The sequence below is a fragment of the Zalophus californianus genome, chromosome 1, assembly GCF_009762305.2.
Source record: "Zalophus californianus isolate mZalCal1 chromosome 1, mZalCal1.pri.v2, whole genome shotgun sequence".
In the NCBI taxonomy this organism is placed as follows: Eukaryota; Metazoa; Chordata; class Mammalia; order Carnivora; family Otariidae; genus Zalophus; species Zalophus californianus.
The window spans coordinates 151,500,296-151,520,631 of record NC_045595.1 but is presented as its reverse complement, the minus strand read 5'-3'; the positions used below and the strand labels follow the sequence as shown (position 1 = coordinate 151,520,631).

Below are 20,336 nucleotides of genomic sequence, written 5' to 3'. Positions count from 1 at the left end.
GAATTATAAATTGAGGTATTACTACAGGTACCATGAAGGGGGCTAGAGAACACATCCATGCATGTTTTGATGGAAACTTTCTGAGGGTAAAGTTTCTGCTGGAACTGTTTGTGACATTAATGACTCTACTTAATTGGAGTGGGGGAATTCAAAGTAGATCAGAAGGAAGAGCACCCCTGCATCGGACTGGCAGGTGTGTTTGGGAGAGGCAGAGCTATTATTCTTGCTGTAGACTCTCCCATGGTGTTAGCTGAACACTGAATCAATGAACTGGAACTAGCAATAGAACTCTGACCAGGTTAAGCCCTGAAGATCCCTTCTTCCTGTCACCCATGCTAACCCTTCTCATGAAAAAGACCCTCCTTTCTTCACCTTCCTGGTTCCTCATCTTAACTCTCTTTTCATTTGTTTTGTTTGGAATTTAAAATAAGGCTCCAGAATTTTTACCTTGAAATCGACCTGAAAGTCATTAGAATCCGCAGGCCTCATCCTCTTTAACCAACTAGTAATATCAGGCATTGAGACTCAGCACCCAGCTCAGGTTCTTGAGATGCTCCCTGCCTGGCCCCAAATTGACCTCCAAAACCTGGCTCCAACATACACTCATACCTAGAAGGCTGTGGGTAGTTTGCAAATGCTACATTCTAAGAATGGACTGTGGTCAGAATGGCATTTATTCTTTTGTTATTATTTTTTCAACAAACATTTATCAAGTGTAAGGGATACCAACCTCTCCCTTTTCATGTTTTCTTACCTTGACCCAAAACATAGTCCTTCTGCTTTCTTGGAAGTGTTAGGGAGAAGGCTGCAATCCTTCTTACTTTCACCTCTCATCTGTTGTCTTCTGTGGGAGGTAGAATGGTTTGTGTGATTATTGTTTTAGAAAAAGGATCATTGCATTCCCATGGCCAAGTCCTTCCTTGGCTTTCTTTTGGAATGATGCTGCCCATAGGAGATATGCATTCTTCTTTTCTTTGTACGGTAGATTAGCTGGAGCAGAACCTATTTCTGTAGATAGCCTGTAGTGTACAAGTTCTACTTATGCTTGGGTGGTTAAGTTCAATTTGGGAAGAAGGAGTCTGAAGCTCATTTTGGCTTCTAATCTAGGCTGTGTTCTTTAATCTAGCATTACCATAAAAAACTCAAGCAGATTAATAGAGCCTAATGTTTAAGTGTCTGTGACCCTGGGTAGGAAAAAAAGGGTCCCACTAGAGGCTAAAGTCCTTAAGAGAAGAAAAACGTTCCCCCAAATAAATACTTTCCTCTAGGGGCACCTGGGTGGCACAGTTGTTTAAGTATCCCACTCTTGGTTTGGGCTCTGGTCGGGACCTTGGGCCATGAGATTGAGGCCCATGTCAGGCTCTGTGCTCAGTGTGGAGTCTGCTTGAGTTCCTCTCTCCCTCTGCCTCTCCCCCCATGCGCTCCCTCCCTTTCTCTCTCTCTCAAATAAGTAAATAAATCTTTAAAAAAAATACTTTCCTCTATAATTTACTTGGTATACAATCACAGAATATCAAAACTGGCAAAGTTTTTTATTTTAAAAATGAAGAAAGAAGTTCAGAGAGTTGTAGTGAATATTCATATGAACACTAAAAGCATACCTAAAAAACTTAAAGATGATGTCAATGTGAGAAATCCATCCTAAGAAATAAAAGTACCAACAGCATCATCTTTGACCAAGAAAGGCAGAGGAATTCCAGTAACACAGTGGGTAAGAACTGTCTCAGGAGCACAAATTAAATAATTTCCTGTAAAGTGAGTGGGAAGATTTCTGGTCCTTACATGTGTGGATACTGGTCTTGTATGAACCAGAGGGACTGAGTCACAGTAATTAGTAGATTATTGTAAAGGGTTTTTTTTTTTTTTCATGTTACAGTTATGCACCCAAATGACACTTAGGTTAACTTTTCAACCCCCAGCCAGACTTTAAAAGGTAAGAGACATCTTTTGTTCGTGCTTGCTGGGATGATGGGAGGCCAATGGAAAGTGTTACCATTATGAGTCTTAGCAGGGAACCTGTCTCCTAGGCCTCACTTGTCAGGCAATAAGTTCCATGGGACAGGCAGGAACAGGATATAGAGGGGGAACACCTGTGGGAAACAAAAGTAAACATTGTATTAAGAATAATTAAGTTAATAAAATGGACATTATCCAACCCACTTTAGTCACCCAGTGTTTAATGCACTGTGGCCCCATGCAGCCAGAGGGAGAGTTTTAATAAGCACCAGACTCCCCGAAACTAGATGTCCAGAATCCAACACAGTTGACGTAAACTGCCAGTTCTTTGAGGTTGGGAAGCTTGCTGGTTGTCCAGCCCTTTTTGGGGATGAAAGTTGAGACGGGCTCAGCCTTAGCATTCTTAAGCAAATACTTTTTTTGCCTTAAAAAAAAACAGGTTTATTTATTTATTCAAATATCATATAATTCACCCATTGAAACTTTATAATTCAGTAATTTTTAACATAGTCACAGATATGTGCAACCATCACCAATTTTAGGGCAATTTTATTACCTCAGAAAGAAACCCCATCTGGTGAGGATGAAATGTAGAATTACCATACAATTCTAGTTCTGTGTTTATGCCCAAAAGCACTGAAATTGGGAGCTTGAACAGGTATTTGTATACTCGTGCTCATAGCAGCATTACTCACAGCAGGCAAAAGGTGGAGGCAACTCAAGTGTCCATCACAAGATGAATGAATAAACAAATATTGTGTATACATACAATGGAATATTAATCAGCCTTATAAGTGGATGAAAGTCTGACTCATGGTACAACATGGATCAACCTTGAAGACATCATGCTAAATGAAATAAGCCAGTCATGAAATGACAAATATTGTATGATTCCACTTATATGATGGACCTAGAGTAGTCAAATTCATAGAGACAGAAGTAGAATGGTAGTTGCCAGGGGTTGTGGGGTAGGGGAGAGAAGAATGAGGAGTTACTGTTTAATGGGCATTAAGTTTCAATTGGGGAAGGCTAAGTTCTGAAGAGGGATGGTGGTGATGTTTGCACAAAAATTTGAGTGTGCTTAATGCTACAGAACTATATAACTTAAAAATCATTAAATTGGGGGGGTGCCTGGGTGACTCAGTTGGTTAAGTGACCAACTCTTGATTTCAGCTGGAGTCATGATCTCAGGAGCGAGGGATAGAGCCCTGTATCAGGCTCCAGCCTCAGTGTGGAGTCTGCTTAAGATTCCCTCCCTCTCCCTCTGCCCCTCCCTCTTCCCACCCTCCCCCAACACTCTCTCTAAAAAAATGGTTAAAGTGGTAAATTTTGTTTTGTATGTTTTATCACATTTTTTAAATAAGGGGGACATCATAAAGAGGCCCTTGAGAGGAAAGTGTTTCCAACCTATCTCCAACTAAAGGTCACATGGGGGGGGTTGTGGTGACAGACAGGCTTCTTGCCTCTACTTGTGAGCTGTGCAACCAACGCTACTTGCTCTCTAGCATGTTTCCTTATCTGGAAAATGGGAATAATGAAGAAGCATGGCTCTGATAGTTGTTGAACTTTCTTGAAATCTAAAATTCTCTTAAACCACTGTGGCATATATTCACCAACATAAGTGGCATAACACATACAAGAAAATATTTAAGTAAAAAAATGGACAAAACCCCATACCCTTTAGCTGTCACCTCCTAGCCCTCATTTCCCCCCCCAACCACCCCTCAGCCCTAAGCAACCACTAATCTACTTTCTCTATATATAGATTTCCCTTTCTTGGATTCCTTATGAATGGAATCATAAAATATGTGGTCTTTTGTGAATGAGCTTCTTTGTCTTTTTTGCCTTTAACTAGCTGCCTTAGTTGTATGACACTGCATTTCCACGAGGGGAAGCTAGGAGCTGTAGGCAAGCCCTGGGCAGGGCATTTGGGATCATTAAGAATGAAAATGAAAGTCCTAAAATTTAAAGCCGTTTTAACTTTTTTATTATAAAATCACATATTTATTGTAAAAATCTCCAAGAATATTGAATAGCAAAAACAGCAAAATAAAAATCAGCTTTAACCTCATCACCCAGAAATAACCACTGTCAACATTTTGATATTCTTTCACACTTTTTGCTATATGCATATTACACTCTCACATACACATATCATTTATCATATTGAATATGTTTTTACATCTTTTTCTGATCATAAAACTTATAGATGTTTGTTGTAAAGCTATTGAAATAGTATAGAAATATAAATTTCGAATGTACTTTATAATCCATACAGGTATGACTTCACTTAAGAAAATATCATGATGTTTTTCATGTTAGGTGATAGGATTTTATTTCATTCTTTTTAACAGTTGCTTTAACAGTCCATTATATGAACGTGCCGTTATTTGTTTTAGCATTCTCCATTGATAAAATTTGCGTAGCTTCTAAATTTTCACTGAAATGACATAATCAAGATATTTATACTTGTTTCTTTGTGTTAATATTTCCTAGAAGGGAATTTCTGGATCAAAAGATATGGAAATACATTGTTCTGTAAACTGTTTTTTGTAAAACCTATTATATATTTTGAACCTATTTTCATTAAATATTAAATTTAGCTGTCTAATATCATAACCTATGAATGTATTAATATTTTTTCCCAATCTCCTAGCACTAGAAATTGAGTTGTTTCTAGATTTTCACTATTATAAACAACTTTGCAATAAATATTACTTAGCTAAGTCTTTGCATGCACATTTAAAGTTATACTCTTAAGATGAATTCTTAGATTTAGAACTGTTCATTCAAGGAGCATGCACATTAAGAATAATAACTTTTTTTTTGTTTTTTCTTATTAAAGAAATGATAGGTTGTTGTCCTAGATTAGAAAATACAGATAGGCAAGAAAATCAGACATGTATAACCTCACCACCCAGAGGTAACTATTGGTAATGTAGTGGAGGTGACTATTGGTAACTATTCTGACTGAATACTTTCTTCTACATGAATACAAATACAGACTATATGCTGCTTTGAACACTTACAATAAGCATCTTTTCATTTATTTCCATTATCACTTTAACATCTACATAGTATTATATCTTATAGATGCACCAACATTTATTTGCATAATTCGTATTGCTGGGTATATAGCTTGTTAATGTACATATTTTTAAAAATTTTCAGGTGAATGAAGTACATGTGAGGGGAATCATCTCAATGACAAGCAGACCTGAACAGAAGGCTCCTGCCTCTTTATGGACCTTTGGGCCAGGGGGAGGTAGAGAGAGGGAAGGGACAGTAATGGAAAGGTACTGAGTCAAAGTGGAGAATTGTATCTCAGCCAAGCCCAGTAAAGAGGGCTCTAAGTGGAGGCATTAGGGTTAGGAATATAGATGTGTGTGTGAGCGGGGCTGGTTGCAGTGGGGAGGAGGGCTGAGTCCTTGACTGAAACTCCCCCACCAGAAAATTGCAATGCTTTGGCACTGCATGAAGTGTGGTGTGGGGAGGGCAGCTTCTCCCCATTAGGCCAGCCAGGCAAAATCTTGTAATTTCCTGTGATCAGGTCTGAAATATCACACATAGGATTTTGGCCTAGAGCTGGATTCCTCAGTAAATAATGACAAATTGCCAAAATTTGTCCAGTATCCCTACCCACCAGAGTATCTGAGAATGCCAGTTGAAATGGAAGTTTGTCAGGGACTCAGTAGGGAGAACCGAAATGATTTCTTTTGTGGTATATAAACTGACATCTGAGGGCAGGACAGAGAATTCAGCATGACAACTGAATGAGTCCCAGAGAATCCTAAGCAGACTAAGCCAGGATCTGATGTAATGGGTCGCCTCATTTTGGGAGATAAGACTGAGTCATCTCCATTATCCACTCAGCTGAGGGCTCTACTTTTGGAGTGAATCCTAAGCACATATCGTGTGAATGCTTGGCTCTGCCCCATGACCTCAAAAAGTTATGATAAATCTTCTAAATTTTTAATTTTTCTTAGGAAGTAATCTATTTTGGTTGGTCTTCTTGAGTTTCCACTCAACCCTTTTGATATTTTCAACTTGCACTGTTTCTCTGAGTAATGGATATTTTTAGGCCATTACCCACTGTGTATACCTCTTGTATTAAATTTTCATGCTTCAAGATTTAAATACTCTGAAATTTAACAGAGAGTAAGAACTCTCTGGTTACTTCATCCACACCCTTCATTATTTCATAAATTTTTATCACATCTCCTCTCAGTGTTCATTGTTTTGGCCTCGTCTATTCTTTTTTAATCCATGAGATGGATGATTCTCAAGCTCTTTGGCCACTATATGTGGACCTTCCTGAGTTTCATTAATCAGTATTACTACTATTACTGCTATTATTATTTTGAATAACTATCATAGAGAAGAACTATTGTATGTGTTCAGTGAGGGACGCAAAGTTGAATAACGTATTGTCCCTGACGAACATACTGTTCTCTTCCCTTGGCCTATAGAAGTAGCCCATTGGGCCAAATCTCTGGAGCAGAGATAGGATAGGACATTGCAGGCACACAATCTATCTGCTAAGCCACAGGGCTGTTTGACTCTTCTCAATAACGAGCAGAAGAACTGATGGAAATTAATTTTCTTAATTCTTTTTTTAAAAAGATTTTATTTATTTATTTGAGAGAAAGAGAGAGCACACATAGGGGGAGGGGCAGAGGGAGAAATAGACTTCCCACTGAGTAGGGAGCCCTACAGGAGGCTCGATCCCAGGACCCTGGGATTATGACCTGAGCCGAAGGCAGATGCTTAACCAACTGAGCCACCCAGGTGCCCCTAATTTTCTTAATTCTTTTGTCATGGAAATAGATTCTTCACAAGAGTAAGGGTGACTGGACCTCATGGTTCCAACTTTTGCCTAGAGATTCTGTCTCCCCATAAAGAATTCTGACACCAACTAGCCAGAGTTAGGCCAAACTCCCCAGGTTAAGGGCACCATTGTCCACAAGACTGCCCTCACTTTAGATACTGGCTGCAAGTTCAGGGGTCCCCAAGCCAACTTCTAACCTGCTGGCTGCAAATTTAGGGGTTCCCACTCTCCTCTCAGGTTTGAAAATATTTTTAGAATGACTTAGAGAATTCAAGAAAATGCTATGCTTACAATTACAGTTTTATTACAGCAAAAGGATACAAAGCAACATCAGCCAAAGGAAGAGGGTGGGGCTGGTCAGGAGGATCTCAAGAGCAAAGAAAGCTTCCATCATCCTCAAGGTCACATTGCACATATATGTGTGACAATACACAAAGTAGAGGAAAGCTTTGCTGAGCTTTGGTGTCTAGAGTTTTAGTTGGGATTTCATTATATAGGTGTGATTGAATCGTCACTCGTGTAGCTGAACTCAATCTCCAGACCCCTTCCCTTCCTGGAAGTTGAACCGATATCAGGTCACTTAAAACCCCAACTGTCTAATCACATGGTAGTCGTTCTGGCGTGGCTAGTCTCCATCCTGAGCCATCTCATTAGCATAAACTATCTAGGGGCCCACCATGAGTTACTTATTAACATAAACTATCAGGTATGGTCAGAGGGGCTGACCACAAATAACAGACTCTCCTATCACTCCAAAAATTTCAAGGATTTGAAGATTACCTCCCAGGGCTCAGGAACAAAGGCCAGCCAAATTTTTTTTACACAGTCTCCCCTTGAGGTCTCTCCCTAAGCACCTTAATATTGACCTCAGGGACTGATGGTTTCTCCTCTACCCTGCAGGCCCTGTATTCACAACAGGTGCACTGCCTTCTGGTAGTACCTGCTCTCAGGCTGGTAGTACCTGCTCTCAGGCTGGCAGAACCAAGACATTACCCTGTAGCTAATTATTAGAGGTCAAGCAAATCCACACAAAATAGTCCAACACTGGGACACCAGGGTGGTGCAAGTCAGTTAAGCATTCGACTCTTGGTTTTGGCTCAGGTCATGATCTCAGGGTTGTGGAATCGAGCCCCATGTAGGGCTCCATGCTCAGTGTGGAGTCTGCTTAGGATTCTCTTTCCCTCTCCCTCTGTTCCTACCCCCACCCCCGCCCCGGCTCTCTCTCTCTCTCTCAAATAAATAAATAAGTCTTTAAAAATGTAGTCCAACATCTACACAGGAAATACTCATATGATAGCAGGGGGGATTGGTGCATTTCCAATCTGGTTTATTTTTCTTCCTCCCTTTGTAGAAGACAAAGAAAGCTGAGAGGTTTGGTTCTGTCAGAAAGTTTTGTCTTCAGAAATGTTAAGGGAGTGTTAGAGAGGGCTTGGGCAAACCAGGCATTCCCATATGCTATTGATGGCATTACTTTTTGGAGAGTAGTTTATAAGTAGCTAAATGCATGTAACAAGAAACTGAGAGGGACTTCATCTGTTTCTAAACTGCATTTAAAACCCACATCTGACACCACAAGGCACTAGGTAAGGAAAACTAGATATGTATACATTTTCAAGAGAACCATCAACTGATCACCCTGAGATGGGGTCACACACATCCGTAGGGCTTCTGGAAGGAAGGAGAACTGGCACTACCACCACCACCAGCCCCCCAACAGCATTCTGAGTCAATTTAAGAAAAATGGAGAGGAATGGAAGAAATGGTCAGTGATGGTCTTGTGAAAAAAGACTACAGTGATCATGGTGAGAGGTTTTACCCTTCTTTGGGGGAGGGAAGGATGAGTGTTTTCCCTTCTCTGAATCCAAGTGAATGGGTATGCCAAGAGAATCATTAATAGAAATGGGGCACCAGCAAGAAAGGGAGATAGACATTTCATTCCCTAATGGAGGTCTGCTTGGGTATATACAGGTCTAGCTTCCCCTGTGCCTACCTAATATGAGAGAAAGAGTTGGAGAAAGTGTATAGCAGCCGGCTTTCCATGATCTGGTGTGGCAAGGACACTTGGTTGTCCTATGGATTGAGATGACCCTACAGAAAGTATCTGTGCTTGAATTATCTTGTCAGTACTCCATCCAAGAAGGTTACCCATTCAGGGAGCAAGAGCTGTGGAGTGAAGGAGTTCAGTGGTCAGTCCAATGTTAAGAGCTAAGGTAAAGAATGAATAGAAGGCTGAGCTGGAGCCAGATTGTCTATGTCAGAGGAACTGTGCAACAGAGAGGGAAGCCTCACCAAACCCCTTCAAAGAACTCAAAATTTTGATGCCTGCCACTCAAATAACATAACCATCTGCCTGGGTTAGCCAGAGAAGCAGCACAGCCAACACGCTGTTTAAAGTCAAGAGATGTTTGCCTTTTCCCTGGCCTCCATTCCATTTCTATCGTTGAAGGAGCCCCCACCCCCAAGTATCTCAAGGGAAGGGAGAGCTTTGAATCAGCTTTGAAGTTTTAAATGGGCTGGGAAGTTATGGAATCTGCTCAGGCTGCCCTTAAGAGCCTGAAATGTATTAAATAAAACATAGGTAAACGTGATGATTGGTAACTTTATGTTAATACTGTATCAAGAAGAGAGTCTTTAAAATAAACCAGTTACATGCATGTTCCCTTTGATCCTGCAATTCCACAGGTAGTGAGATGACAGATATAGCAGCTAATGTATGACAAGTTATATATACAAGGATGGTTATTGCAGCATTATTTGTAATAGCAAAACCAACGGCAATGAGAAAACAGCAACAAAAAACTAGAAACAACATAAAGCTATCAATAGGATACTGGTTAAATCAATTGTCTCATAATCTCATATTTAAAACAATAAAGATTGAGGTAGAGCTGTATGAGTTGACATAGAAACAGCTCCAAGATATTTTGTTAAATGGAAAAAACAAGGGGCAGTACAATATGCACAAATCTTTGAAAATAAGAAACTGCTTGTATAAATGTTTTTAAAGTATTTACTGTATAGAATGTATGTACTGACATATAAACTAAAAATGTTTCTGGAAGGATCCAAAAAGAAACTTAAGAGTGATTTCTTTGAAATGAATGACTGAGAGACTCTCATTTTTCATTTGATACCTTTAGGTACTATTTGAATTTGTTACTAAGGGCATAAGGTTATTTTTTTTAAATGAATATGTAGTTTTAAGTGAATATGTAGTTTTTAAAATGAATATGTGATAGGTTGTAGAACAAGATGAATGTATTTAATGTTACTGAACTGTACACTTAAAATGGTTTTATGTTATGTAAATTTTTCCACAATAAAAAAATAAATACATGTAAATTAATTTTAAGTGAAAGAAGTATTAAGGGGAAAATAAAGAGCTGCAGGAAGAGAGTGAATGTGTGAGAGTGCGCTGAGGTGGCAGTAAAATTAAGTTCAATGCCTTGTCTTGTGACTCTCCCTGAAGCCTATTTTGCATGAGGCCTGACTGAGGCTTTTATGGGGGGTTCAGAAAGGAGCCAGGACATGCATGTTTGTCTGGAATAAGTCGGGGAGGGGAGCCTGGTAATTTTTTATTTCCATCCGAGTTGTGATTAGACTCGGCACTGTTGGGTGAAATTAAAGAGCAGGAGGATTTATTGGGCAGTGTGACCAGTTTTCTACCTGAGTAACCAAGGGTTTGACTTGCACAGAGTTCCACACAAAACCCGGGCTGGATTCCTGGTGGATGAGACACTGTCCTAGACCCATGGATGCCCAGAACAACAGAGCTTAAAAAGACCCTGGCTGTGCGTGCCCTCCTTGACTCGAGGATACCGAGACCCAGGGAGGGACGTGTACGGGCCAAGTTACAGGGATGCTAAACAACTGAACTAGGGTTGTACTTCCGGTTAAGTACTGTTTTTCTAAAAAAAAAAGTGATACCAGCACTGTGCTAGTCGTGGCTTGACTATCTTCACTCAGTTTCTCTCCCTGTTAGTCACCCAACTGCTCCTCAGAAGTGAAGGCTAGTGTTTGGTTATTATTCTTTTGCTACCCTGCAGGATTCTGGTTGCTAATAACTTATCTAGAATGTGTTCACCTCTATTCCATATGTGAGCGTAGTGTGTCGTGTTCTATTTTTGTACTACTCTTTTTTACCAGTTTGGTGAGGTTTATTTTTTCATATTTTAGTACCTTGGAAATAAGGATGTGGCTGACAATTGCTGTCAGCCGGACCTAAGCCATGACACAGCCGTTGTGGCCCGTACCTATGCCTGTGTGAACTTGTCGGAAACCTTCCACTGACACCTGCAACAAGAGTAAGGAAGCTATGGCATTAAACTTGTGAACGCCAAAGGAACATACACATTTAGGGAAAATAAACCCAACAACGAACAAACAAACCCAAACCCAGACACAATGATGGACCTCCTTTTGGGAGGGGCAGCATTGCCAATACTTTTGATGGTATGGAGGACAATATTGTATGGAAAAAAACAGATATCAGCAGCTCTGAGTTGAAAATGATTCAGAAGAGCTTGAGTATGAGTATGAAGGTGGATTCTTTTTTTTTTTAACGAACGCACAAGACTGGTAGAAGATCAATAATCTTTTATTTTTTAAAGATTCACTTATTTATTCGAGAGAGAGAGCACACAAGCAGAGGGAGAGGCAGAGAGAGGGAGAAGCAGACTCCTCGCTGACTGGGAGCCCCACATGGGGCTCGATCTCAGGACCTAGAGATCATGACCTGAGCCAAGGCAGATGTTTTAACAATCTGAGCCACCCAGGCGCCCCGATAAATAATCTTTTAAAATAAGACTAAAGCAGTGCTTTCCATAAATTTAAAATACACACTGTAAGTGCTAGCTAACAGTATTTTTTTAATGGTACATAGGATAATGTGAATTTTACAATCATTGGCATCTTAGATTAGATGAAATATGATAACAATATCAAGTTTTGATGAAGAGAGTCCCATTTTTTCTCTTAAAATGAAGACTCACATTTTTTTCTCTAGTCTTTGACCGTTTAAAATAATACCATAATTTTCTAAAGGTCAACTAACACTCAGCTATGAACTCATGTAATCCTGGGGTCTTTTCCAATGCAACATTTGGGATTTTTTCCCCCAACTTTTCTTTTTTTTTTCTTCCAAGATTTTATTTAAATTCAAGTTAGTTAACGTACAGTGCATTAGTTTGAGGGGTGGAATTTAGTGATCCATCACTTTCCAATGCAAAGTTTTTAAGTACAATTTTAAGTGTTTCTATGCTAGATGGTCTGCTTATATTTTCCTTGTTTCAGGATCCATTTTGGTAATCTGTATTTTTACTAGGAAATCACTCATTTTCCTTAGGATTCCAGTTTGTTGTCAGAGGTTTCTCTTATTATACTTTTAATTTCTCCTCTACTTGTCATTTTCTACAGAACTCATAATTTTTTCTTTTTGTTCACTTTTTTTTTATTAAAGATTTTTTTTTTATTCATTTGAGACACAGAGATACAGAGAGAGAGAGAGCATGAGCAGGGGGAAAGGCAGAGGGAGAGGCAGAAGCAGGCTCCCTGCTGAGCCAGGAGCGACGTGGGGCTCGATGCCAGGACCCTGGGATCATGACCTGAGCCGAAGGCAGACGCTTAACGACTGAGCCACCCAGGCGCCCCTCACTTTTTTTTCTTAATCAGGTCAGATCTTACTCATCTTTTGCAAAGGAGGACTTTTTACTTACTTGTATTTTCTACCTCTTTTCTATTACTTTCATTTTAGCTCTAATCTTGATTCATTCCCTCTCCTAATTTCTTCTAGTTTACCTTGTTGCTTTTTTCTAATTTCTAAAGATAAAAATGAACTTTATTTTTGATATTTTCTTTAATAATGACAACATTTAAGGTATATACTTAAACTTCATATTTTCTTCTGACTACAGTTTCCACTGTGACATTTGGGTTATGGTAAAAAGTATTTTCTTTTTCATTACTTTATAGATAATTTGTAATTTTGTTTTGATTTCCTCTGTATATGGTTTTTAGTCACCCTTACATTATTTATTTTCAAATTTATTGAATTAGGAGAATGCGGTTTTTAGAATCTGTCACGGTTTTCTTTGTGGTCAAATATGAGTGATTTTTGTAAATATTCTATGGGTACCCCCCAAAATGTTCTGTTGTTTGTTTGAGGGATATATGATTCTATACAGAGCTATTACTTCAAGTTTATTGATTGTATTATTCAATTCCTATGTCATCCCATATTTGTTATATACCAGATGTGTCTAATTCTGAAATAAAGTACTGAACTCTTCTGCTATAAGTGCATTTTATCCAATTCTTCTTGTACTTCCTATAATTTTTTGCCTTTTGTGCTATTATTTTGTTTGAATTATACACTTATCAAAAGCTGAGAAATAACAGAAGTAAAGCCAATGAATCACTGAAGTAGTAGTTAGTAAAAGTTTATTGTGCACATACCAAAGAAACATTTCGTAAAATGGGAGCACTTAAACCAAAATATGAAGTGAGGCTCAGGGGTATACTGTTAAAAAGCAGCTTATGTAGTGAGAAAGCAGTGACTGTTTATTCTTCACAGCAATTGGTTATAATATTAGAATCTTCTTTTTTAAAAAAAGATTTTATTTATTTATTTGAGAGAGAGAGAGTGAATGAGATAGAGAGCACAAGCAGGGGAAGGGGCAGGGGGAGAGAGAGAAGCAGGTCCCCGCTGAGCAGGGAGCCCGATGCGGGGCTCAATCGCATGACCCTGGGATCATGACCTGAGCCAAAGGCAGACGCCCAACCAACTAAGCCACCCAGGCGTCCCCAGAATCTTCTTACATGATATGGAATTGATCCGTGGTTAATCCACCCTGACAAACAGTTCAAGTTTTGCTTATGATTTCCAGAGGCATAAGCAAGAAATGACCCAGGTCAAGTTAGTGTTGCAAAATAAGCTAAATTAACCTTTGTTTGTATGATTAACCTGGTTTTGTCTGCTCAGGGGATTTTCAAAGCTGGTCTTTGTTTTTTAACAGTTTACACATTGCTTAGCCTATGATTATCTACATAGATATATTTTATATATCTAGATCTGTCTTTATATTGATCTATTTATTTTAAATTTTGTTACTACCATTTCCTTCCTTCTTTATCTTCTTGGACTCTTTTATCTGGTTAGAGCCTCTTCTTAAGGATTTTTAGTGGGAAAATATGGGTGTTACTCCCTGTCGTCTTACATATCTGCGAGTTTCTTTCACTGTGGCAACTGAATTAGGTCTTGGCTGGTCATGGAGTTCTGGAGGCGCAGTCCTTTGCTATCGGAAGTCTGCAGATGTTATTCCATTCACTTAGCTGCTGGTGAGGTGGAGGAGAGGTCTGATTCTGTTTTCTTTATCATAAGGCAACTTTCTATGTGGAAGCTTATAAAAAAAATTGTCCCCCTAGAGTTCAAACATTTTACCAGGATGTTCCTGTGTGTGTGTGTGTGTGTGTGTGTGTGTGTGTGTGTGTGTTTTCATCAGTTCAGCCTGGAACTTGCAGATTCCATTCAATCTCTAGACTCAGGTATTTCTTGGTCTAAGAAAAATTTCTCCTTTTACATGTTTAATTATTCCTCCATATGTACCTTTTTCTCCATCCAGATTTCCTAGATTATATATTAAGTCTCTGGGATCTATCCTCAAATCTCTCATCTTCTCTCTCACGATTTCAGTCACTTTTTATCTTTGCTCTGTGCTTTGAGATATTTTCTCCATTTGACCTTCTAGCCCACTAATTTAGGTCTCAACGGAAATCATTCTCTCCTTTCATTTAGGCACAGTATTGTTAAAAAATCTTTTCTTTTTTTCTTCCATTTCCCATTGCCTCCCTCCCTCCTTTTCTTCCTCCCCTCTGGCTCCCTCCCTCTCTTCTCTCTCTTTCTCTCTCTCTTCTTAGTGCCACAGGTTTTTCTTTCTTCTTGCACGTGTATCTTCTTGGTATTTCTTTTGTCTGTTCTGATTGATCTTCCTCTCTGCTACTGAGTCTCTTTGGTTATATTGTTATTTCCTTTGTTGACTCAGTGGGGCTCAGATCTGGTTGTGGAGGATCTTAAGAAGCAGCCATCATAGATAGGGTGGATGTGCGTTTTCTCTCTTTGAGCTCATTGTATAGAGATAAACTGTTCATAAGACGTTTACTGAGACGGGGAGGAAGATACCTTTCTCCCTGTCTTTATGGATTCTCTCAGCCTCAGGGGCAGGAAAGACAGCTCACCGTTCAGTTCCTTCTTGTCTTTTGGGGACCAGAAAAAAGCCAAACATCCATGTAGGGCTGAAATCAACTTTTAACCTTAGGATCCAGAAGATCTTAGAGAGCCAAGTTTCTCCCGGATTTATTGGTTTGTTTTTGCCCTGAGCACTTCCAATGATGGTCTGTCTTGTCGTCTTGGATGGGGGAATCCCGGCACCCTCCCTCCCCTCCAGAACTCATACAGTGCCCACAGCCTCACATTTATTCATACACCCGTAGGTCTTAGCTGCCCTTTGACAAAAGATTACAGTTGCTAGTTGGAGAGAGAGCAACTGTACTCAAACTGCCATCTTCTTGGTGTTCTGGTCCTCAATTACTTAGTAAGCTCTTAGACAGCATGAGTTCCTCTTGACCTCCATGTCTAACTCTGTGACCTACACATCATTGTTATAATGAAGGTGGAGAAGGAAAAATGAGAGGAAGAAAAGGAGGGACAGGGGAATCAGAGAATGAAGAGGAAGAAAAGGAAGGAAAGCAAGACACCAGTGCCAAAAACCTTTAGTGATGCAGCTATCTTTTGAAGACTGGTTCTTAGTACCAAGGGATTTCCTTAAATCAGTGTGTGCATCTAACGACCTTTTTACTTCCCTAACTGCCTAATTTTATGAGGCATGCACCCATGGGCCCATATTTCTGGATCTGTTAGTATATGAAGGATTGCCTAATCTTGCCCTTATGTACGGTTGCATAAAGAAAAGAGATTCAATGCTAGCTATCTGGGGCTAAAGGGCACACACAGGAAAATGACCCTTATTAGGGTAATAGGCTTATTAATGATAAGCAGATCCCTTCAAATCCTGCTCTGAGGAAAGAAACATCTGCTTTATGTCAAATCTACTTCTTGGTAGATTTGCTGTAATGATGGCTTTGGCATTGCATCTTCCAAAGGATGGAAAAAAAAAAAAAAACCCAATCCTATCACACAGTAAGCCCAGCACTGCCTGCAGGATCACCTAGCAGCTCATTTATTCCTCTCTGGGCCACATGGTCAGGTGAATGTGACAGACACATTTTGCTCTCTGCATCCAGTGATCAAACTTCAATCTTTGGGTGTGCAGATGTGTATATTTGCATGCGTGCCTGTGTGTGTATGTGCATGTAGGATTGTACAAGGATTTGGGCTTATCTGAATATAAATACTGATTTGACCCAATTCAAGTGCCTCTCCTTTTTTTTTTAAGATTTTATTTATTTATTTCTTTGACACACAGAGAGAGAATGAGAGACAGCATGAGAGGGGAGAGGGTCAGAGGGAGAAGCAGACTCGCCGCTGAGCAGGGAGCCCGATGCGGGACTCAATCCCAGGACTCCAGGATCATGACCTGAGCCAGAGGCAGTTGCTTAACCAACTGAACCACCCAGGCGCCCCTCAAGTTCTTCTCCTTAACAGCACCTTGAAGAGATGATAATACCTGAGAATTCATAAGGATAACCAAAAATAATGTAAAAGAGTGAATCTTCTCTTCGGGATAAGTTTACAACAATTAACATGTACATACATGTATGTAGCAACTTACAAATAATATTACATAACTTCACTGTGATTCAACCTTCCTTACTGGGGCATCCATGAAACACTCAGCCAGGAGTGGTCTGGAAGCATCTTGTCCTGTTTTCCTCCTCCTAGATACATCAATTCCTGTACTTACACTAGTCTGGCGGCTTCTTAGTGTCAATGTTGAAAACTTCACTGTGAAGAATTCTCTTTTCTCAGCTTACCACAGCTTGATGTCTAGTTCTTGTATTATTGGACTTATGTCTCAACTGGATAGAGCTGTGATCTTGTTGTTTTCTCATTTTTCTCTTCCTAATAGGTGTTGCACAAACACAAGGTAGGGACTGTTGGAAGGGTGACTCACTGGCTTTTAGAGCAGTGGGAGGAATTTTGGATTGGAAGAAAGGACAGAAAAAAGTGCTGAGAGGAAGGAAGCAGTGACATTTTGGAGCCAGAGGTACAAAAACTGCATCATGGGTAGCGTGCATGTACACGGGTGCCTGTATGTGCATACACGCATGCACACACACTTACAGACGTGTATGATTAGTGTCCCTCTGCCCCTATGCTGACATGATTTAAAAGTCACCTCCATATCTAATCTGGCCAGTACACATCACAAGAACCTTAAGGAATACTTCCTCTAAGGTTGTTAAGCTTCACAATTGCTAAAGAAGTAAAATCTTCTCTGAGGTATTTAAAGATAAGCTGGGTTCTCACCCTGAGAGTTGAATTGTCCTCTTGTGTAAAGTGGTGTGATGGTGAATTCTCACACTCTCACTGCTACATCTTTGGTTCTGCCATTACTTAGAACCAGAGAGAAATTCCTAGAGCAAGCCAGAGCTAAAAATTAATTATAATTTATGCCACAGCCTAAGTCATATGCGCCTGGTATTCCTCTGATTCCTTCTTATCCATGAGTCAGTTGCACACATGCCTTTTTTGTATGACATGCTGCCCTCTGCAGAAATAAAAAAGGTTGTTTCCAAGCTGCCCATTGACATGTCATCCACTACAACAAACCCTTGTTAAGTTACATAAAGGGTAGAATTTTAATTGCAGATTCAGGGGTCAAGTTCTCATTACTACCTCTGCCTCTGGCTGCATGTGCATTGGCCTAGGAGGAAAGATGAAAAGACCTAAACAGAGATGATTCAAAAGGGTCTAGGGAGTGATGCAAGAACTTACAAATATTTGAGAGCTACCAAAACAGAAAGGAGTTTTAAGCACAGATAACTGTGGACTTAAAATCAGGAAGAGCCTCGGAGACCACTGTCAAGGTTACCAGAGGTTAAAATTAACAATAATGACAAACTTCTAAAATTGTAGCTTTATAGCTATAACATAAGCTTAATTTCCAAGTTAAACTTATTTCATGTTTATTTAGTTCAGCTTTTTTTTTTTTAGCTCAGCTTTTAAAACACCCAAAGCAACATTTTATACCCAGTCTTTATTTGTAGGAAGAAAATACTCATAATAACATTTTAAGAATATTTTCTTTTCCATGAGTTTCCATGGCTTCATGAATAAGTTTACTTTTCCATTTAAATCTTCCATATTTACAAAGATCTTAAGAGTGCCTTATTATTCCGATTTAAGCAGTAAAATAATCATACGGTCTCATAGCTAGATCTAAAAGAAACTGCAGTTGAAATTGTGCATAGTGCTTATAAAAATGTGTAGTTGAGTTGAACTTACTTTCCTAACATGGAATCTATGTTTATGGGTTGCCATAGTGTTTTCCTCTGGGCAGATGTCTACATTTTCTTATCTTTCCTGGTAATGTCAACCTGTTCCTCACTGCTGCTTAGGATGTTAGCCAGGTGTTTATCTGTGGTCAAAAGAAGCAGTACACAACTTGCTAAGTTTTTCCTCACCCATGGAAAGGTTATCTCTTGCCTTGTGGCTGTAACCTGAAATATGTGACCAAGCCATACTTCGATGAATTTTTCTGATAAAGTTGATCTGTTTGCTGCTTTTGTGTTCCATGATTCAGCAGACATTCTGATGTAGTCGAAGCTGGCTTCAATATGACCAATCTACTTGAACATACCGTCTTATATCCTCCAAGCACTTTCAGTTCAGAAAAGAAAGTGACTGAGAAGGAGAAGCAAAGAACATTAGATTAGCAGTCAGTGCCTGGTCTAAAGTAAGTGTTCAATTAAAACACACACACACACACACACACACACACACACACACACACAATGGATTCTAGCCCCGGCTCTGTCACTATTTATCTAAGAGAACTTGGGCACCTCACTTCATCACTTTGGGCCCATTTCTTCATCTGTTAAAAACCAGTCCACTGACATCAAGTTACCATGATGGGACTTTCACTTGAGAATTATCATCTTTGCTGGGCGACTGAGTCACCTACAACTTGGGAGCTTCCACAACTATTGATGCCCAAACTCCATCTCTAGAGATCAGGTTTCAGTTGGTCTGGAGATGGGGATCCGTGCATTTGTTTGAAAGCCCCCATGATGATTCTAATGTGCAACCAGAATGAGGAACAGCTGCCCAGAAGAAAGCTTTCTATCATCTTCTTCCTCCCTGTGGGAGAAAGACTAATTCATCTCCTCAGATGGCCAAAGTCTGAAGATAATTGTTCCAGCTTTCTCTTTTGGGCAGCACTACAGGGTTTACAATTTGACCTGACCTCCTTTGGACCTACGGTGTGTTATGGTCAGCCTTGTGGAATGCCACCCAGGGGTGCACAGCCCCTGCAGGAGAAGTCTGTGGTTTTCGTTGGTTACATTCAATTTAAGGAGAATATAAGAAGCCCAATTATGATAAAGCTGGTATTTAGATCCCTCTCTCAAGTCTATGTCAATTTATTAATTTTAAACTCAGAAGAGGGAAAACATACCGACAAACTTTACCAAATCTAGTCCTAACTCAATTGTCATGAGGATTAAATGAAGTAGGTTCTTGAATGTGCTTGTAAACAGTAACAAGCTACCCAGATATTTACTCCTATCTCCAGTTTCCTGCCAGCTCTAAAATTCTGAATACGCTGAGAGGTAATGCAGAGAGCACCACTTTGATGCTGATTGCCAAGTTAAAATGCAGTACTAATACTGTTACTGATTTGCCACAGAACACATTATTAAAACAAGCAAGCAGGACGCTACAGTGGGTGAGAGAGGCGGGAATCCAGAGGCTATAGGATTCAGGACTCAGACGTTTGGAATCCTGGGCAAGTCTCTCTGAGCTTAAATTTTTTCATCTCAAACAAGTGAGTTAATTTCAGACCTTGAAAGTTTCTTCTAGCTCTAACATTCTCGAGAACGCTGAAGGAATTGCTTATGAAGTGGACAGTGACCGCTGTGACGGATAGCACACGTCTGAGTCTCACCGTCCCCCGGGGTGTTCGGGCTTCCTATTTGGTATCTACAATTAGAGAAGCCATTAAAGAAAAATTTTCGTCTGACACTTATTCTAAGAACATCCCCAACTGGGCAGGTTAGGGAGCTTTATCCTCAAGACAGGAAAGAGATCAGAGTTACACCTGATGTTTTTCTCTTGTGCCCTTCTATTTCTGAGCCTCTCTGCACCAAGGAGTCCTCCTATATACTAACCAGGGAAGTGTTACGCTTTTTCCCTGTCAGCAAATTTGAAACACGACCTGTTTTGCAGTGTGTCTTTCCTACCTATTCTGCTTACCTCACTCAACTCACAACCAGCCACAATTCTTCCAAATTTTGGAATCTAGAAGAATGTCAGGTGTTATAGGGTCACCAACATAATGGCATTAAAGAATAATACTAAGTACTATATTAATGT

General features: G+C 39.8%; 1 protein-coding gene across 4 annotated transcripts in view; it reads right to left on the bottom strand.

Moving 5' to 3' along the window:
- Positions 1 to 1,501: 1,501 nt before the first annotated feature.
- Positions 1,502 to 20,336, bottom strand: part of LRRC58 (leucine rich repeat containing 58) — a 39,268-nt gene continuing 20,433 nt past the window's right edge. Inside the window, exons 4-6 of one of the 4 annotated variants that reach the window (XR_003518592.2) lie at positions 19,806 to 19,943; positions 18,246 to 18,644; positions 2,076 to 2,090 (exon numbers count right to left, since the gene is read on the bottom strand). Coding sequence is in view for 2 of the 4 variants with exons in the window: in XM_027587011.2 (XP_027442812.1) it covers positions 2,038 to 2,090 (53 nt within the window). In the remaining 2 variants the exon portion in view is untranslated. Of the gene's footprint in view, positions 2,091 to 17,959; positions 18,645 to 18,815; positions 19,944 to 20,336 lie in introns of those variants that run through there. The other 3 variants (XR_004819547.1, XM_027587011.2, XM_027587013.2) reach the window with 3 other exon arrangements.